This window comes from Salvelinus fontinalis, chromosome 18 (genome assembly GCF_029448725.1).
Source record: "Salvelinus fontinalis isolate EN_2023a chromosome 18, ASM2944872v1, whole genome shotgun sequence".
Lineage (NCBI taxonomy): Eukaryota > Metazoa > Chordata > Actinopteri > Salmoniformes > Salmonidae > Salvelinus > Salvelinus fontinalis.
This window is the reverse complement of record NC_074682.1, coordinates 19733176-19747585: the sequence shown is the minus strand read 5'-3', so window position 1 is coordinate 19747585 and position 14410 is coordinate 19733176. Positions and strand designations below refer to the sequence as shown.

The 14410-nt window shown below is 44.6% G+C and overlaps 1 protein-coding gene across 2 annotated transcripts in view; it reads left to right on the top strand.

Annotated features, from left to right (window-relative positions):
* Nucleotides 1-14410, top strand: part of LOC129815123 (receptor-type tyrosine-protein phosphatase gamma-like) — a 305416-nt gene that overhangs the window by 232636 nt on the left and 58370 nt on the right. For both annotated transcript variants that reach the window (XM_055868515.1, XM_055868514.1), the window contains exon 5: nt 3079-3174. In XM_055868515.1, the coding sequence (XP_055724490.1) occupies nt 3079-3174 (96 nt within the window). The remainder of the gene's footprint in view (nt 1-3078; nt 3175-14410) is intronic.

Here is a 14410-nt window from a genome sequence, read left to right as displayed (position 1 = left end):
ATGATGTCAAGCAGAGGCACTGATTTTGAAGGTAGGCCTTGAAATACATCCACAGGTACACCTCCAGTTGACTCAAATGATGTCAATTAGCCTTTCAGAAGCTTCTAAAGCCATGGCATCATTTTCTGGAATTTTCCAAGCTTTTTAAAGGCACAGTCAACTTAGTGTTTGTAAACTTCTGACCCACTGGAATTGTGATACAATGAAATATAAGTGAAATAATCTGTCTATAAAGAATTGTTGGGAAAATGACTTGTGTCATGCACAAAGTAGATGTCCTAACCGACTTGCCAAAACTATAGTTTGTTAACAAGAAATTTGTGGAGTGGTTGAAAAAGGAGTTTTAATGACTCCAAGCTAAGTATATGTAAACTTCCGACTCCAACTGTGTATTAGGAACCCACAGAATTCCTCAAATAGATCAAAGAAGGTTGCGCTGCTTTGTGTAAGAATTACAGCAGCGTGGAAAATGCAACTGGAATAATATTGACAATATTGATCATATGAGAAAGTGCCAGGAAATGGGATTTATTACACGCACGCACGCAAGCACACACACACACGCACATGCACACACACACACACACACACACAAACATACAAACAAACAAACAGTCTCCAGAAGAATGGAGATTCACCTTGACAGGAGATACAGTGAGGAATGAGAGACGGGCCTGCCGTGTGTGCGTGTGTATGTGTGTGTGTGCTTGTATGTGTCTTGCTTTATTGAGGTATTGCATTTAACTTCTCATCTTAAACAATAGGGTTGAAATATATTTCATTTTATCAGGCTGATACATGTACATTGAGTGTACAAAACATTAGGAACACCTGCTCTTTCCATGACATAGACAGACTATGTGAATCCAGGTGAAAGCTATGATCCATTATTGATGCCACTTGTTAAATCCACTTCAATCAGTGTAGATGAATGGGAGGAGACAGGTTTAAGAAGGATTTTTAAGCCTTGAGACAATTGAGACATGGATTGTGTATATGTGCTATTCAGGGGGTGAATGGGCAAGACAAAATATTTATGTGCCTTTGAACAGGGTATAGTAGTAGGTGCCAGGCACACCAGTTTGTGTTAAGAACTGCAAAGCTGCTGGGGTTTTCACACTCAACTGTTTCCCGTGTGTATCAAGAGTGGTCCATCACCCAAAGGCCATCCAGCCGACTTGGCAAAACTGTGGGATGCATTGGAGTCAACATGGGCCAGCATCCCTGTGGAACGCTTTCGACACCTTGTAGAGTCCATGCCCCGACGAATTGAGGCTGTTCTGATGGCAAAAGGGGGTGCAACTCAATATTATGAAGGTGTTCCTAATGTTCTATACACTGAGTGTTTGTACACACACAAACCCTGTCACCCTACAGTGAAGCACCAATCTTCACTCCCCCTCTCTCTCGTACACACACATACCCACGTCCCAACACCCCCACACTTGATTTATTGATGATTCTGATTCTGTGACGCACAGTTGATGATGATGCAGTGTGTGTCTCTGTGGTTTTTGTATTTTCCATCTGAAAGCCACACTACACAGATCCTGGTGTTGCGGATGTAGTGGTGTAGCTGTGTTGCGTTTGACGGAGCTGATCCTTCCCTGAGGACGTTCGGAGACGCTGAGGGATCTCTTTTCCCTGATTAAAAACCCTTTATCTCAGAGCAGGACACACGCTACGTTCTTAAGCCCACCCGCCTGGATGTGTGTCTGCGTGTGTGTGCAACTGCATGTGAGTTTTGCCTGCTGCACATCACCATGACAACCGGTCTGATGGACCATGTTGCCTGTGCTTTATGTCTGCATGTGTTTATGAAAGAGGGAGAGATCAAATTAAAGGGGGCTCTAACTCTGAGTCTAACTGTACACCCTTCCAGTCTGGAGAGGGCTGTTTGTGCAGGCTTTTTAAGCTACAGTACTAGTGCTGTAGATCTGTGTGGATCAGTGTGTCTGTCTCTGAGAGCAGAGTGGACAACATATTGAGGACCATGCAGGGTGTTTCTTTATGCAGCGCTATGGGAGAAAACTATTCTATAACCAATGTATGACCTTATGACTTCATGCTGGCTGTAAACAGAGCAGGCCTGTGTATAATTCAAGAATTCAGAGAAACCCCACAGAGGAGAGAGAAGTCAGAGAGCAGAACACACTCCCATTTTTATGTGCTGTGGCTTTGCAGACATGGTCATGAATGATGCAATTTGGAGATCCAAGCTGTTCCTTGAGAGAGGTGGAAGTTTTACAGATGGATGCCTAACACTTTCATTCATACTCTCTCCCTCTCTTTGTCCCATTCTCTCTCCCTCTCTTTGTCCCATTCTCTCTCTCCCTCTTTTGTCCCATTCTCTCTCTCTCTCTTTGTGCCATTCTCTCTCCCTATCTTTGTCCCATTCTCTCTCCCTCTCTTTGTCCCATTCTTTCTCCATCTCTTTGTCCCATTCTCTCTCCCTCTCTTTGTCCCATTCTCTCTCCCTCTCTTTGTCCCATTCTCTCTCTCCCTCTCTTTGTCCCATTCTTTTTCTCCCTTTCTTTGTCCCATTCTCTCTCTCCCTCTCTTTGTCCCATTCTCTCTCTCCCTCTCTTTGTCCCATTCTCTCTCTCCCTCGCTTTGTCCCATTCTCTCTCTCCCTCGCTTTGTCCCGTTCTCTCTCCCCCTTTCTTTGTCCCATTCTCTCTCTCCCTCTCTTTGTCCCATTCTCTCTCTCCCTCGCTTTGTCCCGTTCTCTCTCTCCCTCTCTTTGTCCCATTCTCTCTCTCCCTCTCTTTGTCCCATTCTCTCTCTCCCTCGCTTTGTCCCGTTCTCTCTCTCCCTCGCTTTGTCCCGTTCTCTCTCTCCCTTTCTTTGTCCCATTCTCTCTCTCCCTCGCTTTGTCCCATTCTCTCTCTCCCTTTCTTTGTCCCATTCTCTCTCTCCCTCTCTTTGTCCCATTCGCTCTCTCCCTCGCTTTGTCCCATTCTCTCTCCCCCTCGCTTTGTCCCATTCTCTCTCCCTCTCTTTGTCCCATTCGCTCTCTCCCTCTCTTTGTCCCATTCTCTCTCTCCCTCTCTTTGTCCCATTCTCTCTCCCTCTCAGATGCAGATCTACATGTATAACTCGGATGACTTTGACAGCCTCAGTGCTGCCATGCGGCAGAAGAGGATCATTGCAGCGATGTCGGTCTTCTTTCAGGTAAAAACATCTCTCTCGTCTTTTAGGCTTTTCAAACAGAGGGTTTTGACATGACCCTCTAGCAGTGTTGGATTCTAGCTTGGAATATACTCTCATTCATGTTAGTATACTAGAAGTACTTTACATGTATAATATTATTGTTAAGGGATCCTATGGAGAGGGCCAAAGGGTAGCAGTCTGCTTTCAGTCACTGATACGGTTGGATAGCCGTGGATTAGGGAAGAGTGAGGAATGTGGGCCGAGGTCAGTTTAGATGAAGTGAAAAAGAAGAGTTATATTACACACACACCACCTAGATTCCTGCCTAGCAACAGATATGTATTGGCTGTCTAGATGTTCAAGGAGGAGACTCCGCCTAGTAGGAGGGTATAAATATATGTGCTTGTGTAAACATGTCCTTGACCCAGTGGGTGAATAAACTTGGTTTGAGCTTTGTCAAGTTGTCCGTTCTGTTTGTCAGAACCTAACAACACTCTATAAGGGGCATGGAACAACACACTGCCCAGAAGTGAAACACGACATTACTGCTTTACCATCAATGCTGGGGGGGGGTAAAGTGTGTTCCTTTTGTTGTCTAAGTGTGTGCAGTGAGCACAGTGTTTGTCTGGAACTGCGACTGTATCAGGCTGTATTGTCTTAAGTGGAGATATAAGCGTTGGCTGGCCTGAGTGTGCTGGCGGGTGGCTCTGTTGAGCTAGCAGTGGGCAGGGTCATGGTCAACTCCATCACACTGAATTGCCATGATTAAAAGTTCATTTGATGCCATCGATTACGTAAGTGGGCTTTTACTTGGTCCATTACCTCTCCTTTAATACTCCTTTACACACAGCGAGAGACATACACACTCGCCCACGTTTGCATAGTCCTCCAGTCCTCTCTCTTGGGTCCAGATTGGCCATTCTTTACGTTCATTGAATTACAATGATTCTGTCTTCTGCTCTCCCACTCTCCCTTGCTCTCTCTCGCTCTCCATCTCTCTCTCTCCCCCTCTCCCTTGCTCTCTCTCTCGCTCTCCGTCTCTCTCTCTCCCTCTCTCCCTTGCTCTCGCTCGCTCTCCGTCTCATTCTCAACATCTCCCTTGCTCTCTTTCACTCTCCATCTCTCTCTCTCTCCCCCTCTCCCTTGCTCTCTCTCGCTCTCCGTCTCTTTCTCTCTCCCCCTCTCCCTTGCTCTACCTCTATCTCTCTCTCCCCCTCTCCCTTTGCTCTCTCTCGCTCTCCATCTCGCTGTCTCTTCCTCTCCCTTGCTCTCTCTCGCTCTCCGTCTCTCTCTCTCTCCCCCTCTCCCTTACTCTCTCTCACTCGCTCCCCGTCTCTCTCTCTCTCAACCTCTCCCTTTGTCTCTCGCTCCTCTCCGCTCTCTCTCTCTCCCCGCTCTCTTACTCCTGCTCTTCTCTCTCTCTTTCTCCCTCCCCTCTCTCCCAGCAAGCACTGCAAACCCCCCACCTTCTTATTCCATGAAGAATCAGATCATTCAATCTCTAGACCTCAGAGGTTGAAGTGAAACTGTGACCGCAATAACTAGGCAGATGCACACTGTATGGATCTCCAGAGATTCCATCTATGCTTTTGTTCTAATGCAAATGTGAGTATGTGTGGGTGTAGTTTTTATAATGGCGTTTTTCTATCTTTGATCTTCTCTAACTCAAACACTTTCTACTCTCTCAAGCAGTAACCTGCACTTGTGTCCGTGGGGGCCATGTGTGTGCATGTGTACATTGCATGTACAGTGGTTCCTCCTTCAGAAATTGCGAGCTTACGCCATGTGACTTAGAGGTAATTTGTGGTTTAGTACGGTACCCTGCGTCACCACTTCATTGCTCCAGACCAGCGCAAGGGGGAGTTAGAGCACTGATTATGTTTTTGGGTCCTACTGTGTCTCTAACTGACAATGAATGGGTGACATAAACCTAAATAGAAACTGATAATTGCGCACAACTTCAGTATTACTTACTAAAACTATTGTTACAATAAGGTTTTTTATTATTTAATTTTGTTAAGATTATTTTGGTCTTACTGTAGGCCACTCCCGACCGGTCACGTTATACAGCACCTGAGTGGTGCAACGGTCTAAGCCACTGCATAGCAGTGCAAGCTGTGTTGCTACGGATGCTGGTTCAATACATGAGATGATTGTATGTTTTTGGTTTCTCTCCCTCTAAAAACAGAAATAAATCATTCTACAAAACAAACTGGCTTTATTTACAAATAAGTAACAATTTCTCACCCCATGTTCAAGAATGTCCTTTTTCTCGCTCATTTTATGTCATGACTTCCGCCGAAGTCGATTCCTCTCCTTGTTCGGGCGGCGTTCGGTGGTCGACGTCACCGGTCTTCTAGCCATCGCCGATCCACCTTTCATTTTCCATTTGTTTTTGTCTTGTTTTCCTGCACACCTGGTTTACATCTCCTACTAATTACTATGTGTATTTAGCCCTCTGTTCCATCCATGTCTGTGTGGGGTATTGTTAATTGTCAAGGTTGGCACTCTTCCTGCTGGTTTGCGCCGGGTTTTGTTTTATACCCGTGCTTTGTGGCAGCCGGTACTTTGTACTCGGATTTTGTACTTTGTGCTGCCTCACTTGTTCTTTGGGCATTTGTTTTTGTGACGCGGTTGCGTCTGTTCTAATAATTGCCTAAGTAAAGTGCTTTGTCCACTCATCTCTGCTCTCCTGCGCCTGACTTCCATGCACCAGCTACACCCACCACTGACATTTTACAATATTTGAAAACGAAATCATCTCCAAAATATTGTTATTTTTTAAACAAAGCAATCACTATTATTAATATTATTATTAATTTAAAATTATATAAAAGCCTGTTGGATATTCTCACAGATATATTATTAACCCTGTTATTAGCTGAACAATATACAGTTGAAGTCGGAAGTTTACATACACTTAGGTACATACACGCCACACATTTCTTGTTAACAAACTATAGTTTTGGCAAGTTGGTTAGGACATCTACTTTGTGCATGACACAAGTCATTTTCCAACAATTGTTTGACATTGTCACACCCTGGCCTTAGTTATCTTTGTTTCCTTTATTATTTTTGTTAGGTCAGGGTGTGACATGGGGGGAGGTTTGTGTTTGGGTGATTATATGGTTAAGGGGTTGTTGGGTTTTGTGTGTGTGGTTTTGTGTTGAGTGAGTATGTCTAGGTATGTCTATGGTTTAGTGAGGGTTTCTAGGTATGTCTATGGTTGCCTGAGTGGTTTCTCAATCAGAGACAGATGTCTTTCATTTGTCTCTGATTGGGAGCCATATTTTAGGCGGCCATAGGCATCATGTGTTTGTTGGGTCATTGACTTTGTTGGTGTCTTAGTCTGTGTCTAGGTCTGTGTCAAGTTTGCAGGCTTTGCATTTAGTCGGTTTTGGTTTCACGGTCTTCGATTTGTTGTTTTGCTTCGTTTGGTCATCTCCTAAATAAAGAGAAGATGCATTTTTTACACACTGCGCCTTGGTCTTTTCTCTCTCCCATGGACGATCGTGACAGACATCATGGGAAAATCAAAATATATCAGCCAAGACATCAGAAAAAAAATGGTAGACCACAAATCTGGTTCATCGTTGGGAGCAATTTCCAAATTTCTGAAGGTACCATCTTCATCTGTACAAACACCATGGGACACCATGGGATCACACAGCCGTCATACCGCTCAGGAAGGAGACGCGTTCTGTCTCTTAGAGATGAACGTACTTTGGAGCAAAAAGTGCAAATCAATCCCAGAACAGCAAAGGACCTTGTGAAGATGCTGGAGGAAACAGGTATAAAATTATCTATATCCATAGTAAAACAAGTCCTATATCGACATAACCTGAAAGGCCGCTCAGCAAGGAAGAAGCCACTGCTCCAAAACCTCCATAAAAAAGCCAGACTACGGTTTGCAACTGCATATGGGGATAAAGATCATACTTTTTGGAGAAATTAAATCTGGTCTGATGAAACCAAAATTTGGCCAAAATGACCATCATTATGTTTGGAGGAAAAAGAGGGAGGCTTGCAAGCCGAAGAACACCATTACAACCATGAAGCACGGTGGTGGCAGCATCACTGTAACGGCAGCCTTCCCTCTCTTCACGAGAAGAGAGGGTGTAACAGGGATCGGACCAAGACGCAGCGTAGTTGGTGCTCAACATGTTTAATAATGATAAACAGTGAACACTTAACAATTACAAAATAACAAAATGTGGCAAACCGATACAGTCCTAGCTGGTGCAGAGAAAACACAGAGACAGGAAACAACCACCCACCAACCCCAACACAAAACAAGCCACCTATATATGATTCCCAATCAGAGACAACAAAAAACACCTGCCTCTGATTGAGAACCATATTAGGCCAAACATAGAAACAGACAAACTAGACACACAACATAGAATGCCCACCCAACACTAAAACAAGCAAAACACACAAGAACTATGGTCAGAACGTGACAATCACGTTGTGGGGGTGCTTTGCTGCAGGAGGGGCTGGTGCACTTCACAATATAGATGGCATCATGAGGAATTGAAAATTATGTGGATATATTGAAGCAACATCTCACGATATCAGTCAGGAAGTTAAAGCTTGGTCGCAAATGGGTCTTCCAAATGGACAATGACCCCAAGCATACTTCCAAAGTTGTGGCAAAATGGCTTAAGAACAACAAAGTCCAGGTATTGGAGTGGCCATCACAAAGCCCTGACCTCAATTCTATAGAACATTTGTGGGCAGAAGTGAAAAAGTGTGTGCGAGCAAGGAGTCCTACAAGCCTGACTCAGTTACACCAGCTCTGTCAGGGGGAATGGGCAAAAATTCACCCAACTTATTGTGGGAAGCTTGTGGAAGGCTACCCAAAACGTTTGACCAAATTTACAATTTAAAGGCAATGCTACCAAATACTAATTGAGTGTATGTAAACTTCTGACCCACTGGGAATGTGATGAAAGAAATAAAAGCTGTAATAAATCATTCTCTCTACTATTATTCTGACATTTCACACTCTTATAATAAAGTGGTGATCCTAACTGACCTAAGACAGGGAATTTTTACTAGGATTTAATGTCAGGAATTTGATTTGTAATGTATTTGGCTAAGGTGTATGGAAGCTTCCGACTGTATATTGGTCATATTGTTCATAGCTCCCGAGTGACACACAATGGGATTGCCTTACAGTTCTCCAGCTGTATCCACTGAAAGCGCGCAAGGTTCAAGGCAAGGGGCACGGTATGGGCCGCAGAGTCGCGCACCGAAGACCGACCTAGCCCATGAGGAAGGGAGGGGGAGGGTGGTGGACCCCACCCTGCCACATTGGCAACACTAAGGGGCATTGCACTTATAGTGGCGCTGACAAGTGAAACGTTCCCGCTTTTCTGTTCTTAGTGCCAGTATGCACATTTAAACTAAAATAATGTAACTAATAATGGCATCTTTATGCTTTCATTAATAAAATAATGATAAAAATACTCTTTCAAAATGCCGATGTTTATTTAGTTATAGATCCATAATGAATTAATATGGGAATAAATATCACTGAATTACAGAAATATCCTCCAATCCTCTATATGCAATTATTGTCGGAGAGTTACGTCATATTTTTCGATATACAGTAGGCGACATGAGTCTCACTAGTGTTGAGTAATGTGCTGTTAAAAGTGGGGTAGGTCTTATTTATTTAAAGAGCATATTGAAGTGAACTTTTTTAGCAGCGTTTCATCGCTGCTCTGAGACAAGAATGGGGACTAGTCTTGATAAATCAATGAGATACATTTCTTCACTGAATCTCCGTTTGGGTATTGGTTAGACTAGAATTGGAAAATTAGGGTGTAGAAATGTTATGCTCTTAGTGTAACCTTTATTTAACTAGGCAAGTCAGTTAAGAACAAATTCTTATTTACAAGGACAGCCTACTCCTTCCTTCCCGTTGGGGAATTGAACCCCGGTCTCCCACGTGCCCATACGACACAGGTATTCTTTAGCTAAATAGCCCAGTACTGTACTCCCGACCGTCACGTTGTACTGCGCCATATTTTCCGTTCTATCCTAAAGGAAACCCAGAGGATTTTTCATTTTTCTTAGAATAGAAACACCATAATATTAATCAAATGAATTAAGCAAGTACCAGTCAAAATTTTGGACACACCTATACATTCCAGGGTTTTTCTTTATTTTTACTATTTTCTACATTGTAGAATAATAGTGAAGACATCACAACTATGAAATAACACATATGGAATCAGTTAAGAACAAATTCTTATTTACAAGGACAGCCTACTCCTTCCTACCTGTCTGGGAATTGAACCCCGGTCTCCCGCGTATTCTCTAGTACAGCCATTATTGAATGCTATCAAATGCTTCTCAAAGATGCCCTCTGTTAGTCAAACTAGCACTAACTAGCATTAATGGTACAGGTGGTTCACACTTAAATAACGTGTCATATAATTCTGCGGCAATATGCAAGCTGCGCCCAGTACGCTGCAACTTTTAAAGGAGGAACCACTGTAACAACGCCCAATGTAGAATGCAGAGCACAGAGAAATAGATTGACTTATTTTCACACAAACACACATACACAAACACACACACACACACACAATGAGCCCCCAAACTGATTGTCAGATAGCCAGTATCTTGGCAGGCCCTGAGAGTTGATGGATCCCTCGGGGTGGTTATCGTGATGAGGTATCCTGTTCAAAAGTGAGGCTTCCCTCTATGGCGATAACCTTAAAGCTCCTCTACTCTGTCTGCCAAGTTACACAACCCCACCAGGCTGCGTATCCACACAACATCAAGAAAGACTACTAGCTAATAGCAACCTCACTGCTTACAGAGAACAAATCAATAACACACAATAACTACTAGTACTGGGCGATAAATTGACAATTATTTTGTGATAAAAGATAAATTGCAATAAATAACATTTTTGGTGGAGGTGCACAGTTACTCTCCATTAGCTCTATTTTACACCATGTCAAAGAAATTGGTATGATATATTATCCTACGTTTGGTTACCAGGTGACCCAGCATATGATTTATAAGATGATATAATGCTGCTTCAGAAAAATACCTGTATTTTTTATTTCAGATTTTAAATGTAATAGTATTTCATACCAAGTTCAACTCCATTAGTATATTGGTGTTGTCACGCCCTGGCCATAGAGAGGTTTTTATTCTCTATTTTGGTTAGGCCAGGGTGTGACTCGGGTGGGCATTCTAGTTTCTTTATTTCTATGTTTTCTATTTCTTTGTGTTTAGCCGGGTGTGGTTCTCAATCAGGGACAGCTGTCTATCATTGTCTCTGATTGAGAACCATACTTAGGTACCCCTTTTTTCCACCTGTCTTTGTGGGAAGTTAACTTTGTTTGATGGCACATTGCCTTCAGCTTCAAGTTTGTTTTGGTATTGTTTATTGTTTTGTTGGCGACATCTACTATTAAAAGTATGTACGCTCACCACGCTGCACCTTGGTCCTCTTCTGTTAACGGCCGTGACAGAACTTCCCACCAACAAAGGACCAAGCAGCGTGGCCAGGAGAGGCAGCCCCCCCCCAACAATTTGGGGGGCACACGGGACGGTCGGTGGAGCCGAGGATGGAACCAGAGCCAGTCGGGGGGAAACTTGGAGGGGAGCGAAGGTAGTGAAGCAGAGACAGTGAAGGAGTTGATGGGGAGATTGGAGGAGAGAGCTACGATAGAGCTGCTGTATTGGTCCATGAGGCACAACATTCGCCCTACGGAGCGTGTCCTCGGGTTGATGTCACCTGAGTCAGCTCTCCATACTCGTCCTGAGGTGCGTGCTAGCCGTCTGGTGAAGACTGTGCCAACCCCACGCACTAAGCCTCCTGTGTGCCTCCCCAGCCCTGCACGTCTTGTGCCAGCTTGGCGCTCCAGACCTCCAGTGCGCCTCCACAGCCCGGTGAGTCCTGCGCCGGCTCTACGCACGGTTTCCCCAGTTTGCCAGGAGAACCCAGTGCGGCCTGTTCCAGCTCCCCGCACATGCCGGGCTAAAGTGGGCATGCAGCCAAGAGGAGCGGTGCAAGTGCTAAGCACCAGAGCTCCAGTGCTCCCCTACAGCCCGGTTCGACCTGTGCCTGCGCTCTGGAGGTGCCGGGCTAGAGTGGGCATTCAGCCTGAAAGAGTGGTGCCAAGGCTACGCACCAGATCTCCAGTGCTCCCCCACAGCCCGGTTCATCCTGTGCCTCCTCCAAGGACGAGGCCTCCAGTAGGTCTCCCCAGCCTGGTTCATCCTGTGCCTCCTCCACGGACCAGGCCTCCAGTAGGTCTCCCCAGCCTGGTGAGTCCGGTGCCTGCTCCACGGCCCAGTCCGGAGTCTCCAGCGACGGCCTCCAGTCCGGAGCCCCCAGCGACGGCCTCCAGTCGGGAGTCGCCATCGAGGGTTGCCAGTCCGGGAGTCGCCACCGAGGGTTGCCAGTCCGGGAGGGACTGGTGCACTTCACAATATAGATGGCATCATGAGGAAGTACAATTATGTGGATATATTGAAGCAACATCTGAAGACATCAGTTAGAAGTTAAAGCTTGGTCCCAAATGGGTCTTCCAAATGGACAATAACCTCAAGCATAGTTCCAAAGTTGTGGCAAAATTGCTTAAGGACAACAAATTCCAGGTGTTGGAGTGGCCTTCACAAAGCCCTGACCTCAATCCTATAGAACATTTGTGGGCAGAACTGAAAAAGCTCTGTCAAGAGGAATGGGCCAAAGTTCACCCAATTTATTGTGGGAAGCTTGTGGAAGGCTACCCGAAACGTTGGACCCAAGCTAAACAATTTAAAGGCAATGCTTCCAAATACTAATTGAGTGTATGTAAACTTCTGACCCACTGGGAATGTGATGAAAGAAAATAAAAGCTGAAATAAATCATTCTCTCTACTATTATTCTGACATTTCACATTCTTAAAATAAAATGGTGATCCTAATTGACCAAAGACAGGGAATTTTTCCTGGGATTACATTTCAGCAATTGTGAAAAACTGAGTTTAAATGTATTTGGCTAAGGTGTTTGTAAACTTCCAAATTCAACTGTATGCAAAATTTCTTCGGTATGAGTTAGCAAGTTGTCGGTAATTTCCGGTTTATCGTCCCAGCTCTAATAACTGAAGCAATTTATCGATCAAGTGACTCCCTTCAAGGAGAGTTCATGTTTGTGAACATCTCTGCCTGTGTTTGCGTGAGTATACATTGCTGTGTGTGTGTGTGGTGTGTGTGTGTGGTGATTAGATTGTTCTCCTCTAGCTGTAGCACGTATTAATTAAATGATGTCTGTTGCCATACAGAACAAATTGTCCCTATCGGCTCGCGTGAGCTCTCAGGGCTCCCATTGCCTTTACGGCCCACCCTGGCACCTTGATTGAAATAGATTGTGGTAGTAACATCTATCATTACAGTTTTATTGGCTTATTTACAGTCTACATGCTCAGTGATTCACCGTACGCTCATTCAGATACACACGGAATGCAGACCCAGGCCCAGCATCGCTCTCAGAGGTTTAATACTTACTGGAGCAAGCAGTACTATTGTAAGAGGAAGTTGACTTCTGATTAACTCAGCCAAGGTGTACAGTACATTAAGGAGAGGCAGTGTCTTTTAGGTGATGGAGGAGTGTTCTGTCTTTCATTTAGGTGACTCTCCATTCCTCCCTGAATCAATTATCTCAATTATAACGCCACAGTGCTGCTTCCAGTTCAGCAGAGTACGTGCAACCTTAATGAGAAATGAGCTCCAGCTTTTAACAGAGAAACATAATTCATAAAAATGTGCACTTGTTGGTTTTAGCCATTTGTTAAGTAGTAAATTGAGGAAGAGGCAAGGCCTGGTACTGTAATAGTGTACTGTTCTATGGTGTTTTGGCCCTCCAGCCAGGGTAGTTGTTGATGAAGCGGGATGGCCTAGACACTTTGTCTCTGCTTCCTCTCTCTGTCACCAGTCACCTTGGTTACAGCGGGACATTCTTCAGCTTGAAGAATCGACTGCCACCGACGTCACCATCCTCAGAAAGAAGATGGAGCACTTTAAGTTGATATCGCCGCAAAATATGCTTCTGTTAATTGATCGTAGTTGCCATTTTTACGTGGGAATACATATAATAAAGGTCCAAAAGCCATCAGCACACAGCTATTCTTTAGCACTCATGTAATTGAGAAGGGAAATGCATGTGAATCAGGGCTGTTAGATGGATGAAAGCAAGATGAGATGTCATGTGGCTCTGGCCTTGTCACGTTCTGACCATAGTTCTTGTGTGTTTTACTTGTTTTAGTGTTGGTCAGGACGTGAGCTGGGTGGGCATTCTATGTTGTGTGTCTAGTTTGTCTGTTTCTATGTTTGGCCTAATATGCTTCTCAATCAGAGGCAGGTGTTTTGTGTTGTCTCTGATTGGGAATCATATTTAGGTGGCTTGTTTTGTGTTGTGGTTGGTGGGTGGTTGTTTCCTGTCTTTGTGTTCGTTTCACCAGAGAGGACTGTTTCGGTTTGCCACGTTTGTATATTTTTGTATTTTGTAAGTGTTCACGTTTATCGTCTTAATTAAATATGTTGAGCACAAACTACGCTGCGTCTTGGTCCGATCCCTGCTACACCTCCTCTTCAGACGAAGAGGAGGAAGGCTGCCGTTACAGGCCTGGTCTTTCTGCCGTGTCTCTATGGTGTTGTTTGCCTGAGTCAGACTGCCTGCATGGGGAGAGGGACTGTGCTGTGGTACTGGCCATGTAGGAACAGTCACAGCATGTAACCCCATGGAGAAGGTCCCCAGGGGACAGAGTTGCAGGCTTTAACAGACAATTATTAATAATGAAACTATAATTCCCATGGTCACGCTCTCCATCTTTCTCTTTCTGCCTCCCTCCCTATCTCTTTTCTCCTAACCCCCCATCTCTATCTTTGAAGCCATCTCTTTCCCTCTCTCTGTCGTTCTTGGCAGAGGGCTGTCTTAGGTAGGCTGATTTGGCGCATGACTCTGCTTAAATAAAACCCCAGTGCAGATACAGTCATTCAGAGCTCTCTGTGGTTTGCCATCTGCCAAAAACATGATTTTTTTTAAGAAAAGAGGGGCAGTGGGAGAGAACTCAAAGGATTGTGGTAGATGTACTATGCCTCACACGGTGAGTGCGAACAGAGGAACAGAGGAAGACAGTGGGTGGTTACGACACATCAGAGTGGGAGTCAACGGAGGTGGCTGAGACCTGGGGCCTCATTTATCGAAGATGCGTGCGTACCATAAAAGACTCTAAACCTTGCGTG